Source organism: Ptiloglossa arizonensis, chromosome 2 (genome assembly GCF_051014685.1).
Source record: "Ptiloglossa arizonensis isolate GNS036 chromosome 2, iyPtiAriz1_principal, whole genome shotgun sequence".
In the NCBI taxonomy this organism is placed as follows: Eukaryota; Metazoa; Arthropoda; class Insecta; order Hymenoptera; family Colletidae; genus Ptiloglossa; species Ptiloglossa arizonensis.
Window position 1 is genome coordinate 24,943,389 of NC_135049.1, and position 23,067 is coordinate 24,966,455.

General features: G+C 28.4%; 4 protein-coding genes across 10 annotated transcripts in view; 2 read left to right on the forward strand and 2 right to left on the reverse strand.

The window, feature by feature from the left end:
- The window catches only part of Stv (BAG domain-containing protein starvin), a 42,362-nt gene extending 39,967 nt beyond the window's left edge, over positions 1–2,395 (forward strand). For 4 of the 6 annotated variants that reach the window (XM_076304528.1, XM_076304531.1, XM_076304532.1 and 1 more), the window contains 2 exons: positions 1,355–1,809; positions 2,206–2,395. The gene's annotated coding sequence lies outside the window, so the exon portion shown is untranslated. The remainder of the gene's footprint in view (positions 1–1,354; positions 1,810–2,205) is intronic. The other 2 variants (XM_076304529.1, XM_076304530.1) reach the window with 2 other exon arrangements.
- Nude (Nuclear distribution protein nudE) lies at positions 2,310–3,806 on the forward strand. Its single transcript, XM_076326893.1, has 5 exons — positions 2,310–2,395; positions 2,582–2,872; positions 2,957–3,093; positions 3,151–3,348; positions 3,673–3,806. Exons 1-5 carry the CDS (start codon positions 2,310–2,312, stop codon positions 3,804–3,806), a joined length of 846 nt encoding a protein of 281 aa, XP_076183008.1.
- A 5,132-nt stretch (positions 3,807–8,938) lies between these two features.
- LOC143143375 (histone H3.3A) lies at positions 8,939–11,608 on the reverse strand. Of its 2 annotated transcripts, none has more exons than XM_076304534.1 (3): positions 11,451–11,608; positions 10,001–10,136; positions 8,939–9,926 (listed from the first exon to the last, which is right to left on the reverse strand). In XM_076304534.1, exons 2-3 carry the CDS (start codon positions 10,126–10,128, stop codon positions 9,644–9,646), a joined length of 411 nt encoding a protein of 136 aa, XP_076160649.1. In that variant the 5' UTR covers positions 10,129–10,136; positions 11,451–11,608; the 3' UTR covers positions 8,939–9,643. The 2 variants fall into 2 exon arrangements, with proteins under 2 accessions (XP_076160649.1, XP_076160650.1); XM_076304535.1 differs by having other exon boundaries at positions 10,001–10,144; positions 11,451–11,548.
- Positions 11,609–13,271: 1,663 nt separating this feature from the next.
- LOC143143285 (histone H3.3A) lies at positions 13,272–14,961 on the reverse strand. The gene is made up of 3 exons (XM_076304380.1): positions 14,804–14,961; positions 14,239–14,368; positions 13,272–14,154 (listed from the first exon to the last, which is right to left on the reverse strand). Exons 2-3 carry the CDS (start codon positions 14,364–14,366, stop codon positions 13,872–13,874), a joined length of 411 nt encoding a protein of 136 aa, XP_076160495.1. The 5' UTR covers positions 14,367–14,368; positions 14,804–14,961; the 3' UTR covers positions 13,272–13,871.
- Between the last annotated feature and the right edge of the window lie 8,106 nt (positions 14,962–23,067).

The following is a 23,067-nucleotide window of genomic DNA, read 5'->3' on the forward strand; positions in this document are numbered from 1 at the left end:
CTTAACTAGGGGTGATATCATGTCAGCACCATTATCGAATCCCACGAGACCATATTGTATGCTTTGATTGCACAATTTATTGATTAACTCAATTAGTATCTTCTTTGTTATCCTATAATCTTATGCCAATGCTCCTTCCTCTATTCACTTTTTCTCTGTTCTAATAAGCTTCTTCTTAGACTTATTGGTTTCCCACTAAGGATTCAGATTTCCATACTCCATCACTTGCCAGTTCTTTTTCCTTAAAGAAAGGCTTTCCCTTTTCCATTGCTATATCACCCATGAAGTTTATAAGATAAATAAGATAACACTTATTAATGTATTAATAAGTATATTAAATAATATTTCATACTAAAAATAATTATTTGTATATATGTTATCATAGTAATTGATAAATAGTTATGTAGTTACAAATATCTAAAAATATAAAATATTTTAAATAGAATTTTTTCTATTAGCTAAATTTAAACTTTGATCCAAATATAAATTCATGCATGTATTGCAACTGTTTACTTTCTTTGTAAATAGATTATGAATTTAAGGATTATATTATTATTTATTATATACGTATATATGTGCCAGTACATTTTGAAAATAAATTCCAATAAGTTTCACCTAGCCCCAAATGCTTATAAAATAAGAATAATGCTCTGTCAATAGTTCCATGATATTTAGAGTTCATAATAGATAATCAAACCAAGAAGTAAATTATCATTTATTAAATATGTACCATTGTGTTTTGAAAATGAATTCAAGTCAAACCTACATACACACTTTGAATGTTATAAATTAGAACTGTCAGTAGCTCAATAATATTTTAACCTAAGGTATTAATTTAATAAATAAATTTTTATAAAATATGCACCATCATGTTGAGGATGAATTCTGATTCATGTACAAACATATTAAAATGCAATAATACGTATTCAGTAAATTATAATCTGTTCATTGGATTTATAACCTATTATAATGTTTACATGATACCTTCTAGTGCTTCATCTATGCGACAATTAAAAATTTGCAATGAAGAAAAAGCACAAATGACAATAATTAATGGATAAGTGTATACAATTCTTAACAACCACGTATGTTTACTATTTAACAACAGTGAATATGTATGCTTTGCTGTATATACTTTTAGTAAAACCCCAAGTACAAATTTTCAATTATGCGTCATACATTTAACGTAGTTTACACTTTTACCGAACAAACCCACACGTTGAATACACGCGTAACCGGTTAGCTCCCAAACGCCACCTTAACTGAGCCGTAGTACTGTGATCGAACTGAGAAACATGCTTTATTTGTATCTGCCATTTTGCGATCGGTAAACAGGCGCGCGTCTTTTATTCAGAATTGTTCCAGGAAGAGAACGTCGGATGAAAATCGATCACGCATACGACGGCACTCTTAACGATCGGCCAACGACCGGTCAGACGAACAGTTTAGTCACGGATCTTATTCCGAGGCTGCACGAAACGCGAGATCCACGAATTCGCTGTGTTCACCCGAGTAGATTTTTTTTTCTACTTTACCATCTCAAACCAATGACTCATAATTCTACGGTAATGACATTTGTGTCGCGCGCGACACCCGCTCTACGTTTCACCTGCTAGCGCTTTCTCAAGGTCCTCCGTATTTATATGCATTTTAAGGCGACATAGTCTTGATGCACCCGCATCGACTTCTTTGATTGTTTTATTCAGGATCATTACCACTAAACGACTGTGCTTCATTTCGATCGGTGACCGCTTTATTTACGCTGGACCGTTCTTTACTTCATGGTGTGTACCTTTCAACACGATACATGTAAGTCTTCTCGGCCGTGCGATTTTCGCACGTCAAGTTCGATTTCATTCCTACTACGCGTAAAACAATTCTCGTTGGTTGAGTGTCACTTGCGATTTTACTTGGTCCACGACACGGTGATCGTTTTTTGTCGCCGTACTCGTGATCGACATTATTATTATACAGTAGGTTAGATTAACATTGCACTGATTGTGCTATGGATGCGTAGGTACGCACGGTAATTATATTTTTTTTTTAATCGAAGCAATGAAACTTTCACCGTGACGATACAGATCGTACTCGTCCACGAGAACTTTAGTATACGCTCAAATTTCAGATTTATGAATTTGTTTCTCGCTTCATCGATTCTCGGACTGTAAAAAATCTTGTACTTAAGTGCGTCTATTTTATTTGCAGAATGCTCTTACACCATTGGTGAAATAGAACAGACTGTACCTGTGATTTACACTAAAAACGGCAAACTAAGGATTCGATAATATATTAACAAATTTATTTGAAAAATGATGGACATTGATCCTCCACAATTTGTGTCTAAAGACGATGAAATTCAGTATTGGATGGATCTTGCCCATCAAATACATAGAAGGTAAATTATAATTACATTTAGTCGAGTAGTGTTAATTTTTAAACATTATTCGAAATGGTTGCTTTTAATATATGATATTAAATTTGATGTAGTTGAAAAGATGTTTAACAAAACATTTTATTTTGAATACTATTGAATATATAAATTTTTCTTTGAGAAATAAAAGATTTTATACCAAAATTATAGAAAAGAAGATATAGAAAGAGAATTGGAAGAATTTCAAGAAAATTCACAGTTGTTAGAAAAGGAATTAGAAGTATCGTTGGAACAAGCAGAAAAGGCTAATAGAGAATTACGACAACGAAATACAAGACTTGCCACTGAAGTGGAACAGTTAAGAACAAGATTAGATCAACAAACAGCAGATTGTGCAATGTTTCAAGGAAAGGCTCAAGATTTACAATCGCAGCATGATCACTTATTAAAGTACATAAGGGAATTAGAACAAAAAAATGATGACTTGGAAAGAGCTCACAGGTATTTAACAATCACATCTGTATCTATACAAAAATTATCACATTGTTGGATAGATAATAGATTATAATTAACGTGACTTTATAGGATAAATAGGGTAACAGAAGAGGAGATAGAAGCCAAACTTAATTCAGCAATTGAAAAGAATGCCTTATTGGAATCGGAACTTGATGAAAAAGAAGGCCTAAAAGTTATAGTACAGAGATTAATGGACGAAATTAGAGGTCCAATAATTGATTAATAAAATTTCAATAATTAAATAAATAAGTCGATACTAATAGTCAGTGTTATTACAGACTTAAAACAGGAGATTCAAGTTCAAGAAATGCATCAACCAGATAATGATAAGTCAGCTGATAGAGTTCGTAACCATGTTGATAGTAATAAACTGCAAGTTGAATTGGAAACTCACATACCACCTACTAGCCCAATAGTACAACAATCCATACCTTCCAGTAATACAACTTCACCACTAAAAAGTAAGATACATAATACATTTCGTAAAACTAAGCGCATGTTTTGCTTTGGATCTAAAAGATGATTTTCAATATTATCAAAGTCAACAATCAGCAAGAAAAGTATTAATATCTAACAAATCAAAACAAGCATGGATAACAAACAGATGCATATTTTAGCTTTAATTACCTTATTCTGGTGTAATATATATTTTTTCTATGTTTCTAAGAATTTTTCTTCAATGGCAAATGAATGTGTTAATTAAATAATGTATATAATAAAGTAATATATTTTTTTTATATTCCTGAGATTTTTCCTTCAATGACAAATGAATGTTGTTTATTTAGCAATATTTAAGGCTAACTTAACAAATTGTTCTGTCTCTCATGCTTCATTAACATACTTCTGTGCTTTAATTAATTCTGTTTATCTATATATAGTAATTCATAATATTGTTATCAATGCAATAAAGTTATTTTAACGAACTTGTCCTTTATTTTAGTTTCTAAAAAGTAATATTTGTAATTATGTTTATATTTGTAATTGTGTTTCTAAAAGTAATATTGTAAAAGTAATGTTTGTAATTGTCTTGCGTGTAGACTTTTCTTCTACTTATTTTGTATGAAAGTACTGTTGTATAGTAATATCTTATTTATTTTTTATAAGTTTGATACTTCACTACAATATACCTGTAGTAATTTATCTTTTCTTGTTTCCAATTAGTTGGAAACAGAGTTGTAGGGGGTGTAACTGGGAACAACAATAACAATAATAATGTGAATCCACCATTGGCACCATGCACAAGAATATTAGCAATGAATATGATTGGCGACCTTATGAGGAAAGTTGGCGTAAGTATAGCAACTGTTTATTTCTTATTATGTTCTGTTTGTATTTCAAATACACTTATAACGCACATGAAAGTAGCTTGAAGCATGGCTTGTATTCCTCTGAATTTTGAACATTATTTTCAGTTGTCATAAATATTGTTTTTTTTTTTACTGAACAACTACTCTAAATATCAAAAATTGTTTACCTTTTTAATGAATAATTATTGTACTGAATAGTATTTTACATAAAGTTTTGTAAAATACATTGAAAGTACATTAAAATTTATGCCCTTCGTACAAAATCCTTGAATATTATGTTAGTTGTTGGCACTGGTAGTGCGCTGTAGTTGGTGTTTTGGTAGCTTGACAGGTGGGTCTGCATGGAGTGTAGGAGGGTAAAGTGCACTTGTCTGGGTGGGAAAAAAACTATTTCCACTACACCTACTGATTTACCATCCGTCCAGGCTCATACACCTACTCAATGTATACGACAGCAACCTAGATCAACCAAGTGCTGACCAAGCCTTCGTGATACCTCACCGTTAAATTATATTCCACATTTTTACAATACAGGTCTTTATTTGGTTTCTTTTGCTTTGTATTTGATATTTTCATTCTGTATGCATTGTGCTTCCTTCTTTCCTGTCTCATTAGTTCAACTGACCATAGAGACATTTGTAATATTTTTCCAAAACATACAAACACTGGCTATACAATTGATTCATAAAATGATAATATATCCTTTAACAATAGTTATTTAATTAATACAGGCATTGGAGAATAAGCTAAACACGTGTCAAAATTCATCTCGAGAGGATCAAGCCGTCCGTGATCTCTACAGGTAACATTACAGCAACATTATAATTTTTGAAAAAATTACATCATTATCCCAGTTTCCCTATGCACTGCGTGTGCTTGTAGTAAATGAATATCGTGTATCAGAAATGCATTTTTTAAATTAATTGTTAATAACTATTTGTAATTTAAGAAATTGGGAAATAGTTTTTAACAATGTTAACTCTCTTCAATGAAGGGATTTTTGATAAAATTATAGTAAAGTGATACATGATAATTCCTAAATGAATTGTACTTTTTAGTTTTATGTTCACTTTTTTACGTATGTAGTGCTTCCTGTGAACGTTAAAGATACGAATTTGTGGATTATCAAGGCTTCCCACGATCCCAGTTCTCTAGTGTTTTAATCTCTGAAAGTTCAAAATATTTAATAAGACTGCATTACTTTTTGTATAGCTCGTCTTATCGCTTGCGCTACTAATTAAGGCAGAGCATCCTCTTTTTTATATCGTTTTAAGGGTAAAGAGTCTTGCGTCTTAGGTATTAGTAAAGATTCTGAGATGAAGCGATCAAAATTAATGAATATAATAATAGAAAATAAGCTATATTTTCAAGTTTTTATATTAGTATTTTGATTTTCCATTGATATCACTTAATGCTTCCTTTCAGTTTCATAATCGTACTTTGTTATTTACCGCATTTTGATATAAATGTATGTTTTCTGTAAGCAAATTGCATTTAGTTCTCCAATCTTTTTTTGTGATGCAAAAGTACAACAATACTTTTATTATAATCTGATGTGGTCTTAATAATTTGAATTTTAGGAAAAGAAGTCTTAAATAATTTCAGAGAGTTTTATTATTTTACAACAAAAAAAAAACGTATAACATTTTTATTTTTTTATTCTTCAATTAAGTTTTTAAATGTTTAATAACTAAAATTATTAATGACTTCATTAGCTAGGATTATTGGGACCTTTGATACATCAGATTAATATTTCCTCGACCGTTCCATTTAATTATTTCATACATAATGCAGCTCCATTAAGTTAATTATTATTATTTTATCACAAAATTGTATACAACAAAAATATTCGTCTTTATATCCATCTATGTTAAAGATACATAAAAAATAATTTGGAAAACAATTAAACAGTTTATAAGGAATTGCATTAGGAAATAGTGTATTTTACATTTTAAATTGAATAATTGCAATTGCCTGACTTTAGATCAAAATCTGTGTAATGTTCATTAAAAAAATATTCCACATTTTACATTTCTGTACCGTATAAAATGAACGTAATTTAAGAACGTTTTATGTTATTTTGAAGCTTTCTTAAATATTGGATTGAGCCAACTGTACTATATTTTACTATAATAAAATTTTCTAATTTTATATATAGTAAATACGATAATAAGGAAATTTAAATGCATAAGAGAATATAAGTACACTTGTAAATAACAAATTATACACTTTGAGAGTGTGGCTTTTGCAATGGCATTAAAATCTTATTATCAGTTAAGAAACGCATATACACATATTAAATTACTTAGATAGTATCATTTACTACAGTTAATTGTTACAAAAAGGAGTCCAATTACTTCATAACAATGTTTATTAGTTAACTGTCAGTGACTCCATAAATCATAGAAAAATATGTGGCTCAATCTATAATAGAAATATTTAAATGTTGACCTTTCATGCTTGAAATTTATTCCTGGAAAATTAGATTTCCAACTTGTTTTCTAATTATTTACAATTGTGTTATTAAAAAATTTTATATACATATAGCATCAAAGGCATCGACATTTATTGCGGAACACAATGTGAATCGCTGAATTTGTTATAACATTCTTCCTGCATGAAATTTACATGTCATTTTTATATTTCTTGTCACTAATGTCAAATTCACACAGTGTATACAATAAAACTTTCCATTGTATTTATGGTACCAAACTGCTTAAATGTATTTTAAGTTGCACAATATAGAAATCATGTTTTGTCAGTTTTGTGTGGATCATGCAATAACATTAATTATTTGATGTAAGTAAGGCTTACCTTGAAGAACCAAGTATTATGAATTGCAAATCATAAAGCTATTCTTTACTTGTATCAACATGCATGTTGTACAGTCTATGCACGATCCATAAACATGTACAGCATTTCTCAATCTTTCACTGTGTTCCTAATGTTACAACTACCTATGTTCAGTTTAAGCAATTAAACAAAGTAATAACAGGTTAACAAATATTGAATAAAGATATATGTTTCAAAAAAGTATAACTTCTGAAGTGATTGTAAATTAACATAAAATATTTTGAAAATATGATTGGGAAACGCTGACCAATAAACTTATGTTAGACTTTCATAAATCACACTTCTCAGTGTAAGATGGTAACAAAAAATATTGAATTTTTTAATTAGGACTAGGCGGCAGGTTCGAGGCTTTGCCTCTGGCAACAGCAACCACATTCGATTATAAACAACGGATAATATTCCAACAATAAACTATTACTTCGTGCGTCATACTTCTATGCCTGTTAATTTTTATTATGTATGTATTCTGATTCAAATCGCTCATTAATTTATTACGAATTTATGATAGAATGAAAGTGATTTCTATCAGCTTATTTATTATTTATCTTTATTAATTACATATTTAATTTCTGTTTCTTTAAAACGACAAATTTTGAAAATTATTTGTTCTTTCTTTTATCACAATTTGAAAGTATGCTTAGCGATAGTATGAACGAAATTTGTAAATAAATGTTTTAATTTGTAATTATAAACGTAACGTGATAATTATATATGTGTAGTAGAATTTCGTTATTGCTCTTTAGATATTGACAAATGATATTAAATGACTAATTTGTGTACTCTTATTTTCAGTAGATAGTTTTAGGAAAATTAAAAATTTTGCTGCAATTAGAAACAATATTGTAATATCTAGTGCAAATTTAGCTTTTTACAGTAAGTTAGATACCAATACATGTCTATTTTTTAATAACAAAAGAATATTCTTTAAATAATTTAAAGAAATTAATCTTTTTTTCATTTTGGCAATAAGAGTAAAAAATTAAAAAAATTTAATTATATATCAAAACTTGATATGTAGTTTACTTTTAATTGACATTTTGGCTTCTTATGTAAACCCTATTCACGATGTAGAAATATAATACTGAAAAACGTTTGGAGTTTTAAACCAATTAGTGTTAAAATAACAATAAATATGTAACAAACACAATAAAGAAAATACAATATATAACTTACTGATTTAATTTAAAGAATAAATATAACTTGTATACAGTGTGTATAAAACCAACACTCCTTCAAATATATTGTGGATTGTGAATTAAGATATAAGTATTCTAGTATTATTCTAAGGAGTATTATTTGAATTTTATTACCAAAATAAAGAACAGATTTATTTCTTTAAATTTTTTAATGACTAAAATGAGAAAAAAAAATATTTAAAAATACTTACAAAAGAATATTCTCTTGTGACGTGAAATAATTCAATTTTGTACTTCAAAACATATAAAAGCTATTGAACTATATATTTCAACATACACTGTGTGCTTCTATGCCACTTGCATAATTTTAAATAGCCTCAGATCTCCGAATATTTATACAAAGTAGAAAACATACTAACATGACTAATTGAAGTATATTATCTAATAAGAAGGAAATTGTTAGTTCTTACTAGATTCCGCTTAATGTATAAAAATAAAAGTCATTAAATTGAAGTTATAACCGTTTGATGCTAATACCAAAATTAATTATGAAGTTGATTTTCAAATGAAATTGAAATCGAAATAGAAAAATTTACAGAGTATTTGTAATATAAATTTGTAAAAGTAAATTAAACTATTTGTAAAATAAAGTTATTGTAAACAGTCTTCAAAGTACGGATATTTAATACTCTTAAAACTTATCCCAGCAACGAATTTGTTAAATGATAATTACTTATAAGATAGAAAAAGGTGAGTTAATATTATTTCGCAGATTTATTTATGAAACGTTTATCTTTACACGAACAATGAGTACTTGGCTGATTGAAATATCTTGTGTAATTCTCATGCAACCAGAATTCTAGTATAGTAAACAATACTACATTGGATTCCTATAAAGAAACTGTCTTATTTTCTAATGCACATTTTTGCTATGTAATTATACCAATAATGATAATGATGGTGTTATGTATTGCAATAATGACAAATATATTAGAATTGTAATGAAAAACTAAAGCTGCCGCTTTTTATTCTTAAAAGTACTTTCAAGAGAATTACAATTTGTTTCATTTTTCATCAAGATTATTGGCTGATAAGTATTTTTACTTTGCAGATAAAATATAGAATGATAGAAAATGTAAGTTAAACTAAAGAACAAAAAAAACATTCATATTGATAATTTGTGTGAAGTAACACAGTCTTCATGTAAATATAAAATAATGACAAAAAATGAAGACTATCAGTATTCTGAAAATTGTTCGTAACATTTTGGATTCATTTGTTAGAGCTTTAAATTCAATGTATCTATTGTAAAATATGAACGTGTTACAACATGTACATTTTTGTGGAGTACAACATAATATGTAGTCTGGAATGAAAATGCTCCATCCACGATTGTTACGAATGATAATAATTAATAATAATAGTAGTATTAAATGGTATGTATGGGAGTTACATATTATTTAAGCACGCTCGCCACGAATTCGCCGGGCCAGCTGAATATCCTTGGGCATGATTGTAACACGCTTAGCATGGATAGCACATAAGTTGGTATCTTCAAATAAACCGACCAAATATGCTTCAGAAGCTTCTTGTAATGCTCCGATCGCGGCACTCTGGAAACGCAGATCGGTTTTGAAATCTTGTGCAATTTCACGAACCAATCGTTGGAAGGGTAGCTTTCTGATTAACAATTCAGTTGATTTTTGATATCTTCTGATTTCTCGAAGAGCGACTGTACCAGGCCTAAAAATCAGATTTTATCTGAAGTACTTTAATAAGTATGAAATAATTGTGTGTATTATCGATGTGTAAGTTACCTATATCGATGTGGTTTTTTCACACCACCTGTAGATGGTGCACTTTTACGTGCTGCCTTTGTAGCCAATTGTTTACGAGGTGCTTTACCTCCAGTTGATTTACGAGCTGTTTGCTTTGTACGTGCCATAGTTTAACCTACAAAACTTTTTAAAATTTAATATTCGTAATAAAGTGTTTTAATCAAGTAAACTTATTAATTCTAATCTTAATACATTGACTATCACTAGTTTTCTATATTTAAAGATGTCCATAACATCTGTTCAAACATTAACATATAAAGTAGAAATACTCAATAGTTTGTTATTTTGTAGTATTGCTAATGACAATAACATTATTTGAAAATTTACAAGCATTAGAGTTTATTGCTTATAAGTTGTAAGCACTTCAAAGAAATATAAATTTGGCACACTGATTATTAGTGTCTGCCATAGCATTCAATGAGTTAATGTCTACATTACCAAGATTTTTTTTGTTTGTAAATTGTTAAAAATAAACACCAATAATTGTGATCACATAAGTAATTTATATTTCTTTTTATTTAAATTGATTTTTAACTTTTAATTAAATTGACTATTAACAACATTTTTCTTGTAAATAAATGAGATAAGAAAAAATAAAACAATTCAATTTTTCAAAATCTTCAAAATTGTTTTCGTAGAAAATAAAGACAAAATATAATGTCAAAACTGTAATTGAGAAATTTTTAATGGAATCAAAATATTAATTATGACTGGAGCATTGGAAAATTAATAAAAAGATAGGAAAGAATTGTAGAAATCCAAGAGAATTATATACCAAATTCATTAGTATTAGAATAAACGTATTTGAATTTTGAGTATATAACGAAAAAAAACTGCATTACTGAGTGGGCTAGCCTAATACAAACAGAATCAAGAAACGCGGGAAAAACTATTTTGACGAGTGTATGCCGATTTGTCGATATCTGGAGTAAATGAAGTTTTGGAGTGGGAAAGAAAAGATGGTGGGGCGACAAGAGTGGGGGCATAGTCCGTTGCTGTTGGTACGGAGGAACCGCGCACCGAGGAACGCTGCGCATTGCGCAATGCACAAACTTTCGTTCCTCTTGCATCGATGCGAAAAAAATGCACGCTGACAAGAAAAATATATCATTCTAACTTGTATAAATTTTCACACACTCCAATTATTTTTTCGACAACATCATCATCATCATCATTGTGCGACAGATGGAATTAAACAAATGACATTCGTCACGGAAGAAGCCGCGAGAGAGGATTGTGAATGATTCCCTCCACGAACGTCAATTGCAAAATGGAGGCAACACGACAGTACGTCGCGTTCAGACGTGAAAACTCGAATTTTCCGGCACTTTTCATTTTCTCCGATGCACATTACACTTCTCTCGTATTCGCTGGTATTGGTAATTACACGTGACTAAAGATGATCTACAATTTCAACGAGTTTACGTACCTCTCAAAGGAAAAATTCTACGAGAAGCGAGAGCTAGCACTATCCGTTTCCTTGTACTTCGATGGCAGTGGACGCTCTTCCAAGTCACGACTCCCTTGTCCCTACCCCCTAGAAATTAAATCGCGAGAGGCACGTAAGCCCGCGGTGCGGTATATCCAATCGGATGTCGGATAGCAGCTGAGCCTCATAGCGTGGGACATGCGATTGGCTCAGCCTCCTACGCCTAGAGTATGAACCGAGAAGAACCCTGTCAATTGTAATATACATGATACTACTCTCTGCAACCTCGTTTTACTTGTAATAATTGCCCTCCTATTGTCGTTGAAAATGCTTCGATCGATAGATATTTAATTCGACCGATATTCGCTATCGGAATTGAATTATATCGGTAGGAAGTACTCCCATATTTAACCCTCGAATCTATGTCTAAATTTATACCCCTGTGTACGAACGACACGACTTTGTTCGTGCAATTCTATCTGCAATGAAATCAGTTTCTTTGTGGAAACTTCCAGAAAAATATGCTATACCTATAGAGTCCTACAAAGAAAGCGCCATTCTGGTTTTTCGTAGCTAACAAAATCGCGATTTTATTACTATTCTTCGACGATAATATGCTTTAAATCAATGCTAAACTATTGTTTCGAGGACTGAATATTCTCTTACGTTTTCCGTTTGGAAAAGTAGACGCCATTGCGTGCCTAAACGTAAACAATATTGTATCGATATTTGACTAACAAATTTACTGAATTCCTGCGCTTTTATAAGTTAAATTTTTACAAATTAAATCGTGTAGCACATTATTTGATTTCATCGACGGATAATTATGAAATTTAAAGCAAAAATTACCGATAATTAATTCTAATTAAAATTCAAACGCAAATCAAGAAAAAAGTTCTGTAAATACACAAATACTAATTTCAGATCATTATTAGTGATATATAAATACATATTTACGATCTATCCCTTTAAAAAGGGATTTTACATCGATAACAAATTATCGATCAAGAGCGTATTGCATTGGTAGTTGTATCGAATGTTGGTAGGAACACGTATAATTGCACTCGAGCGTGTAATTTTTGCGTCATACTTAAAAAGTACGACTGAGTAAATTTCAGATCCGTAAAATACATGCATCATTTGTGTTGAGACGTAATACTTATAATTAGCGGCCATATCAATGTGATCTATCCAGTGTCAACTAATAACAATGGCGATTTTAAATAAAATTATAATTTTAAATGAGTACACGCAATTGAAAAATTTTTTTTTTGAAATATAAAAACTTATATGTAATTATTGTTGTTATGCACTTTATCTCTATTAATAAATATAAAATTTCTTATTCCAAATTTGCATAACAATCTTTGATTATTACATTAGAAATAAAATGTCTATAATGTCTATTATTGCAATGTTTAGTTAATTGACATAATCAGTTCTAATAAACTGTAGACAATCTTGAATTTTTAATTTAGATTTTAATTTTATATTTCATATAAATATATAATATAGGTATTAGTTGATGTAAATTAATAAATTGGGTGGAATAAAAATACATTTGTGAGATCAAAAACGTGTTCTTTTGGAATATTCAAGAAAACTGAACACCTTTTGTCATAAGACAATACATGTTGTTTATTAGAAATTTGTCATTTACATTAATTAAAAAATTTGTGAATTCTTTCTTACCTTTATCATTATGATTATTGAAATAACAAATTAATCAAAAGTGAAGTATAATTTCATTCGATTTCAAGTGGAATTTACCAGCATGAAATATAAATACATACTAATTTTGATAATTTTATAATGCAAATACAATTATTAACGTAAGTCTACAGAATTTTTGTTAGATAATTCAATAATATATCGGTTTTTTGTAACTTATTGTATAAAATGTTACTATGTTACGTATATCTACTTGTATATGTGAATTATTTCACAATACATTGTAAATTCAATCTATTCTAAAATGAAACTTGATAGTAACAAGAAATTGTTAATAATAAAATAAACACAATGGTGAGTGCAACTAGTGTTCTCTGCAAAAATATTAAATCTACACATTACGTTGCTTCTACATCACTTATTTTACTTAATGTAGTACATAATAATAAAGTATTAATTACGCCAAGTGACATCACTATTTATTATGAACTACGTACTCCGCTTTGTGCCTTTTGTGTATTCTCCTATCATGAAATCATAAATTTACTCAGCTACATTACTAAGTATGATTAATAGATATACTCTAATGCTTATATCTTATCTTTCAAAGGGCTTGGCAGTGTCAATTATAGTAATGATTCATGAAAACAATTCAACTGTAATGAAGTTGATCATTTGTGAGAACATCCAAGAATGTGACAAAATGAATTTGAATAGAAAAACATTTAAGGATATTGAATTATGAAATGTTTAAGCACGTTCACCACGAATTCGTCTCGCTAGTTGGATATCTTTAGGCATTATTGTGACACGTTTGGCATGAATTGCACACAAATTTGTGTCTTCAAACAGTCCAACTAAGTAAGCTTCAGAAGCTTCTTGCAGTGCTCCAATTGCAGCACTCTGGAAACGTAAGTCGGTTTTGAAATCCTGTGCAATTTCACGAACTAAACGTTGGAATGGTAATTTTCTAATCAGTAATTCAGTTGACTTCTGGTATCTTCTGATTTCTCTGAGTGCTACAGTACCAGGCCTGTAAAACAAGTAAATTCATTAGAATTGAAATGCTTTAGTCATTCATATTTCTATACAACCAAATTTTAAACAATATTTTTACCTGTAACGATGAGGCTTTTTTACTCCACCTGTAGATGGTGCACTTTTCCGTGCAGCTTTGGTTGCAAGTTGCTTCCTGGGAGCTTTACCTCCAGTTGATTTACGAGCAGTTTGCTTGGTACGTGCCATATCTGTGAAAATTGATTTGAATTTAAAATTGTCAATTTCGAATTAAAGACCAACATATAAAATTGGTTTTTATAAATGTACAACCAATATAACAAATAAATAAACAGCAAAGAAACGGTACAGATACTTTATGAAAAAGAACATTGTAATTTTTCAATCAACTGAATACATATTTAAAAATGCATTATTTTATTTTAGAAATACAGATTTGTAACAAATCATAATCTACATAAAATGAGTTCTAGTTTCCCTCCAAAAGCGAACACAATAAACAAAATGGTGGATAGCATGCATGTAACATCGCTGTGAATAAGAGCTTGTAACCATAAAAATTAGTGTATCTTTTATAAAATGCGTTATTTGTAACTATATATATGAGTACGGAAATTAAGATGTTTTATAGATATACCCTTACGAAGAACATGTAGTAAACGTACCTGATTCTCAACCGCTTTAAGACAAAATCGTTCCCTAGAACAATCTGTTTCGTTTGACGATGTTAACTGATGTCGGTTGGTGTTTTTACAGAAACGCAGTTTGCTCCTGTGGAAGATAGGCGACAGCACTGCAGTTAGATACACATCACAGGATTGGTTGTTATTTCGTAACACGGTTTCCAATTAGTCAGATTCTGACGAATAAACATATTTGTGTGGAATTTCCAAGTTTACAATTATTAAAACAAGGTGCCGCACCCTACTATCTTAAATTTTCTCGTTAATAATACCGGGAAGCGTAATCTGTATTTTTGCCTTCCTTTCTAAGAAATAGAGATTAAATTTATTATACTGCACATTTATATATAAATATTACGTAGATTGATAATGTTGATCGATAAAATTACACCTTGGAATCAGTATAGATAATTTAGATACTTGACCATTGATTCATGCACATATATATTATTTAGTATATAATGTATTCACATCTAGAAATGTAAATAGTAAAGTTTAATTTTTATAGAAACACTGTTTTTCTTTTTATTCGAAGAGCACAATACATATTTCACGGTATAAAATGATATTTTTATAGCAAGGATTAAAGTCAAAAGTGATTTATATCAAACTAATAATTAAACACATTGTAATAATTAAAATAACACTTGTAACGTGCAAAAATTACATTGAAATAACACTATATGTTAAATATCTTTCTTTGAATATTTTGATCCAAACGAATGAGAATTGGATATAAGTTTAATACATTTTCAAAGAACCGCATGTACAATTTAAAATTTCGTGTCTATATACACGTTAACAGAAAAGAAATAAATTGTACTCCGTAAAATATGAGACTTTTAAGATAATAATTATATAGTTAGTATTATATATGTCATTTTTCAAAATAATGGATTAGTGTTTTATTTGAAAGTAAGGTTAACTATTTCAAGGAAGAAATAGCGAAAATGAAACTTCTAATAATAAAACTGAAAAATACTATTGAGAAATAATAACTGATTGCTGAATAAGAAACCTAATTACATTTCGTGTTGCTTCCTTGCATTTTGTTATGTATGTAATATCTGAAACCCATCGCTATTAATTTGACATACGTAGTACAGTATGCGGCAATATTTCGAATACTTATATCTACTCATTATTTAAATAAAAGTTACTTTACTAACATCATGATACACAAGTTATCAATATAGTTTATTTTTCAAATGATCAATTTTATTGATTTACAATATTCATCTTTATAATCCACTACCTAATAATAGCATAAGAAGCAATAATGAACATTAGTTCTACAAATTACGCCATGAGATAGTTATTATCATATCATCATCGTCATCATTATTCATATACATATATTCACACATATATGTATGTATAAACTTTCAGTCATCGAGAAAATCTTAGAACAAAATTTATTTCACTAATATTCTAGCTACCGCTACGTTAATTTAATCATTATTTAAAATTGTATTGCCAAAAATACGAGTTGTTAATATATTTTTTCAGTTGCACACAAATGATGCTTTTTTTTCTTCTTTATTACTCAATTTGTACTGACATTCATTAGAATTTACTACAATTGTTCGTGATAACAAAAAGTTTTTACTGCGTTTTTTTTTTACATTTCATTACAATCTTTCTTTCGGTATGCATCCAAATACGAAAACTTGTTTGAACGTTATGCAAACACTACTATTGGTTTGCGAATAATTGCGTCATTTTGGCAGGACATAAGATTAAAACGCAAGCCCATATTACTTTTGTACTTTAAAAAATTTTCATTTGAAATGTCAATATTATATTGTGACATTATATAAAATTATTTTGTACTACAAATGAAAGAATTGTATTTTTACCGAGACCAATTTGTTTAATTAAAACTATTGTTCCATTTTAAGACATTTTTCGAAACAAATAAAATGTTCATTTGTTCAACAATTTAAAAAAAACTAGAATTAAATTCTAACATTGATTTTATGATATGGGAAATTAATATTTTCAAAATTTGTTAACTTTAATATTAGAAAACATAAATTATTCGGAAATATTTTACGTATTGTACACAAAATTGTATAAAATAATATTATTGTAATTAGAACATATCAGAATTATGTAAAACAATGTATATACATAGTAAGAAATATTTCTCTGTCTTTGTTTATCTTCTTGTATACGGAAAGAAAATTTAAGAGGCGATGAACAACCGATCCGGTAATTTTGCATTTTACATTAAGCTTCTAGCACATAAATGCAATTTTAATATATAATAAAGTTATTAGTAAATTACAAAACATTCCGTTCTTCAGCATCTATAAGAAAGATACTGTTTGACATCTTCAATGACATACATGATCTATAACACTAAACATTTCTTTTGTAATTGGAATACCAAATATTGTTAATTATATGATATAAGGTTTACCATTCGACTCGATCATAAAGAACATTTTATTATAACCTATTCAATTAATATTTAAGAGACAGTAAAATGTTTTCCGTTTAATTGTAGATACATAGTTACAAATTACAAGTGTGAAAAATATCTTTAAACTATCTTAGATGATTATACATGTAACCCGTAATTAATTAATCACACTCATAATTTGCAAGTACTAATAATTATGTTCTCATCAATATAAAAATCAAGCATAAAGCAATTGTGATTTACCATTTTGGTTGAACTTTAAATTTCAAGATAATTTATTTTTAAAGTACAGAAAATGTAAAATGAATAGCAAAATGTTTTTTGGATTAAATACCTCATCTTCGATGTCGAATGGGAAAATCCATTTCATTTTATAAAAATTGAATTACGACATGAAACGCTATATTAAAATTCTATGTTACAAGTTGCTTAGTATATGATAATATTACCACACAGTCATCATTTCACAATGATGTTTCTGGTTGTTTTTATACTTCCATTGTTCTTTATTATTGGCAGTATTTTTGATCAACTTCAATTTAAGATAATTGAGTTTTATCGTTATTTTTTTGTTATGTAACAGAGACGAGCATTACTCAATTAAAATATTTGACAAATTCATTTGTTATAAAATCAATTCATTATATTTTTTTGTAGTACTTTTAATTACATGAATAGTTATTCTTAACTGTCCTTTTGGTGTCAAATATTCTAAATTATATGAACATACTTTTAAACAGACTTTCTAAACAAACTTATGAATTATTGTACATTCACTAACTATTTTTTTTATTATCATTCACAAATATTATGTATCAAATATAGTCTTTTAATAAAATTATTTTATTTCATAGGAGCGTACAATTTGAATTATTACTTCTTTTATTGTGGCCCTTTGCCCGTCTCTGATAAACTCTGTAAGTTCTCAGCATACATTGATTAGAATAATTTTTAGATACGTATACAATTTGAATCCATAGAAAAACTAGCACTGATATGAGTTCAGAACATACAGAATTAGAATAATAGTATAAAATGTACGCACAGAAGTAACCACAACCAGAACAATCTTAAATATCCACTAATTATTTTATGGTCTATTATTATTATCTTGCAAATATTGTTTCAGTTATTTTATATTCTTTTACCAGGGTGACCATGGACGCCTTTGCTCTGAGGTTTTTGAGTTGCTTGTTCTTCAATTTTTGATTCATTCAATTTACATTGATTTTCTGCATAAATAGAAGGTAAAAGAAATATAAATTATTAAGAAATTGTACAGAAAATTATCAGACATTTTGTACCTGCACTACAGAATAAGGAAAAGACAATTAGGATCGTCAAAATACAATATTGGTCTATATAGCAATAAATTTTCATATACAACTTTTATAAAGTTAACAATAACATTCTTATTATAATATTGTTATTATATAATAATTATAATGTACATTATGTAATGTGTATAATACAGATTAAAATGACACAGTAGTAAAGCCTAAGTAAAACGTCTGTAATACACTCTACTAGATATTTACCTCTGTATGATAACTCTTTTTTTTATTTATAATTGCAATTATATGATACGAACAGAATAGTATACTGTAGTTCAATCTGCACTTTGACGACCTGTGTTAAATTTAAGAGGTTTTACAAAGTATACATTAAATTGTATTTTGGTTTAGAACATTATAACAAATTAGGTCACCCTGTAAAAATGTTGTACGAGCGACATTCCTATTCCTTTTACGTTACAAAGTTTCAGTTTGTATTATTTTCTGGATTTGTATTTTAAGAAAATGGAATATTCAAGTTTCAGAAAATATTTTTTCGTTCGTACAACAGTTCAATTTAAATAAAATATTTATTATCGCAATATACATGCTTCATATAATATGAATATACCATTTTTGTCTATGTTAAACATTTCTAGATTTGTTTCTTTGCACTGTAAGAAAAACGATGCCTATACATGACAAGCTTAATAATAGAATTTACAAATATTTTCTCTTCGCAATATTTTAAATTGTTTACTACTGCACTTTAGGCTATGCAAATATTATTGTACCGGAAGACGGTGTTGTAATATTGCGAAAATATTAAAATATTTTAACGGGCGTGTTTCCACATAATCCTGCATACCTACGGGGGCGGAAATCGAGTCGGCACCAATAATTTTTTGAATCAAGTTTTACAGAGTTAGATAAAATGCGAGTACCATATTAATTTTAACTTACTATATTAAGGTACATTCGATTGGTTGATGTGATTGCAAATTGAAAATACAGCTTCATTGATTTATTATTATAAATATAAAAAATTTTGTATCAATATATTTTATTTCTTCTTTTATCTTTATAATATTAAAGCAGAGATGAAGCTGTACATTTTGAAGTTGCTTTCAACATTAATTATATATTCGAAGAATTAACTTAACATTGTTTTAGGAATACACATGTTAATAGTTATTAGTTACCATGAACATCATCTTTTTTAACAATGTGACAAGCTTTACACATTTGACATTTTTTATGAGATCAACACAAAGTAATAAACAACATGAAATTGCTTCAACCTCCATCGTATGAGTAATGCAGAATTATCTATAGAAATTAGAAACATTAATAGATCAGATTCACTTTTTGCAGAATGTAACTTTATTACTTTCATCAGTTTTTTAAAAATAGTACTGTTTACAGATTATACCTTGTACACTTTACTGCTACTGTTTTATTTACTTCTGCATATTTCTTTTATGTCAATCCTTGAATCTGATCAAAGTTACTTAAAACCTGTCATCAATTTTGGAATAATGAGTGACCAATTGTTCTTATTTTTTAAAGAATTTAAGAATCCTTGTCTCAATTCTCTGACATTATTTTGACACGAGGCATTAACGTTAAAATATGAGGATGCAAATGACTGATACATTATTTAAGAAAATGTATATAAAATCATGAAATCTTATCTTTTCATTAAAATAAGTGTTTTAATCTTTGCGACATAGTGTACTATTTGAATTAAAGTATGAATAAATATTCATCTAAATCTAGATTTCTAGATTTTAGATTATCAAATACAAGTAATAGCAGTTACTTTAATATTTGTAACTGATTATACAGTAATGTAAAACTGCAAAGAATTACAATGCATACAATTTAAAATGCAAATTCATAAGGACATGTCAAAATAATGCGCATGAAATTATTTCTATGTTACTGAAATATGTTCATGATTCTTATTAGTTTAATATAGTTTGATTAGTATCATTCAAAAGTTGTATGGGCTTGCTATACTTTATACTCAGATGTGCAAGTGCTTTTCTTAGTTTAACAAATAGCTAATTGTCAATATCACTATAATTCAATCATGCAAAATGTGTGTTAAAGACTCTTCAATGAATGATCACATAATTGAATGTTTACAGCCTTCTTTTTTATATGCAAAATATTTAAATCTTCGTAAATACCGACATACCGAATGACAAGATCTAAGTAGAGAAATTGTTATTGCATAATCACAGTTGTACAGCCATTTGCTACCTCGTATTTAATACAAAAATGCTTAGATATTAGTACCGTAGAACTCGATCTTTATTTGCGTACATCAGTGTTAATTTCAGTCTGATAAAAAATGTATTATCATGAAAAGAACGAGATCGCTAGCATAATTGAAGGGAATCGCCAATTAAAGTCCGCACAATCAAAATACACACGAGTTTACAATCTAAGCAGTTTTGCAATACTATAACGGACAATAATACGAATATTTCAAAGAGCATACGTTTACATAATAATTGCAATAATACGAGACACTATAAATCGGATTATTATCAACAATGTGTCCACGTTTGCAGGAAAAAAAAAAATGAGTAAAAAGATTAAAAGTAAAAGACTAAGAAGAAGAAAAAGAAAAAGGAAGAGAAGAAGTAGTAATAATAGTAGAAGTAATAGTACTAGAAGAAGAAAATGAAGTTACTCACTATATTTTAGAATATTGAGCAGTCATTGTTGCAAACAAGAACACATTCTACGATAAATAAAACCCAATTTTTGTTTAGACAGAGTACTCGTTTATCGGAATTCGTACTGCTACTATCTAAATAACAAATGCATTAGTCATATATCAAAACTACAAGTGATTAAAGGTGATACAGGTTTATAGCAAGTATCTTTAGTTATAAATCGTAATATAAATGTTCAGCAAATTTGTTTTTAGATATTACATATTACTATTTTATGCAATTCATTTATTGTACAGTAATCTAATGATTATGTGTATGTTTTGCCTTCTGGAATGTGCAGATAATTCTTCCTCGACATTAGGGAACCATCTGCCCTTTTCTTTGATCACGAATCCTCACAAAAAATGAAATAACAGGCAATCTCTGTAATGTTCAACTAGTGCATAAACAAACGTTCGTAATATGGTTTTTCTGGCTCTAATAATGTTCAACAGAGGAGAAGAATCATTCGCACAAAACAGAGTATGTAACGCGTTGTATTTGTATTATTGTAACTTGTCAAAAATATATTGTTCAATTTGATCTGCCCTATTGTTGGTTTTCTTTGTGCAATATTCAAAGAAATTCATCTAATTATATCATCAAATATGTAAACATATTTTAGTAATTTATAAATGTTTTTGATTGTATTTAAAAAATTGGGTGTATTAAACATTGTATTATAGTATTATAGTATTTGGACATATTTTCACTCTATACACTTTAAACTGAGCCAAATATACAAATTAATTTTTATAAACAAATAATTAAAAAATGTCTTAACAACTAAATTTATAAAAATGTAAATGTGCCAAAAATGTAAATCGCTTTTGAAATGAAAACTATCACTAAAACCAACAACTGGGGCAGTACTATATAAATATTCAACTGTATGTTTTCTTTAGTACACAATAGTAGCTAATTAATTTATTTTGTTACTCTCCTATTACCCTATTTTGTAATTAAATTTGTTGCTTTCACAATAATTTATGTTCTTAATAATTAATATTTTAATCATGTTATTAAGTTATAAGTAAAATAGTATATATTGTAATTGTTTATAATATTTAATATTATATCATTCCAGAATATCTTTCCTAGATTTTCACGCAACTTGCTGTAATCATAAATGTACCTCAATGTTATACAAAATAAAAAAAAAAGATTTTTCCTTGTCTTGCTATTGTACATTATCATAATACCCTATTGCGCAAACAAGTACTTATTTGATTTAAAAACAGAAAACGAATTCATTTTCATTGTTGGTATTACCATAATTTAAATACAACTACTATAGAGGTAACATTGTGATTACAAGAAGTCGGTAAAACCAGCATTCTTTACAAGTACGTTATTCATGAGCTAGCATCTTAATTGTTTAATTTTCTACTATTTTTATCAGAAGGTGGTGAATATTTTCAAAGTTCTGAATGTAAGAGTAACAATATAACGTTCATAGTATCATTCACACGATTTAAAAGGAATCAGGATATAAGAATGGTATTTGAGATAAAATATCTTCAAATTACATTTTTTGATCCAATGTATTGTTGTACTCGTAAAGAATGCATTTAAAAACGCAATTGAAAAATGCATTATAGTACTTAATTAATTAAATTCTAAATAGTATTTTGAAAATTATATCATGGTATTTACGAGATTTCAGGGAAAACTAAAATATTTTTTTATATATATTCATTACACACGAGATGGAATATAATATATATATTTTGTATTTGCAACAATATCTTTTTACACTGATTTGTTTGTTAAAGTCTCGATTTTTCTTAATATCGTATATTCTATACGTATTTT

Coding starts and splice junctions, on each gene's coding strand:
- LOC143143285 (XM_076304380.1), bottom strand. CDS start 14,366: ATGGCACGTACCAAGCAAACTGCTCGTAAATCAACTGGAGGTAAAGCT. Junction 14,155..14,238: donor AAAAAGCCTCATCGTTACAG/GTAAAAATATTG, acceptor CTTGTTTTACAG/GCCTGGTACTGTAGCACTCA.
- LOC143143375 (XM_076304534.1), bottom strand. CDS start 10,128: ATGGCACGTACAAAGCAAACAGCTCGTAAATCAACTGGAGGTAAAGCA. Junction 9,927..10,000: donor AAAAAACCACATCGATATAG/GTAACTTACACA, acceptor TCTGATTTTTAG/GCCTGGTACAGTCGCTCTTC.
- Nude (XM_076326893.1), top strand. CDS start 2,310: ATGATGGACATTGATCCTCCACAATTTGTGTCTAAAGACGATGAAATT. Junction 2,396..2,581: donor GCCCATCAAATACATAGAAG/GTAAATTATAAT, acceptor CCAAAATTATAG/AAAAGAAGATATAGAAAGAG. Junction 2,873..2,956: donor GACTTGGAAAGAGCTCACAG/GTATTTAACAAT, acceptor GTGACTTTATAG/GATAAATAGGGTAACAGAAG.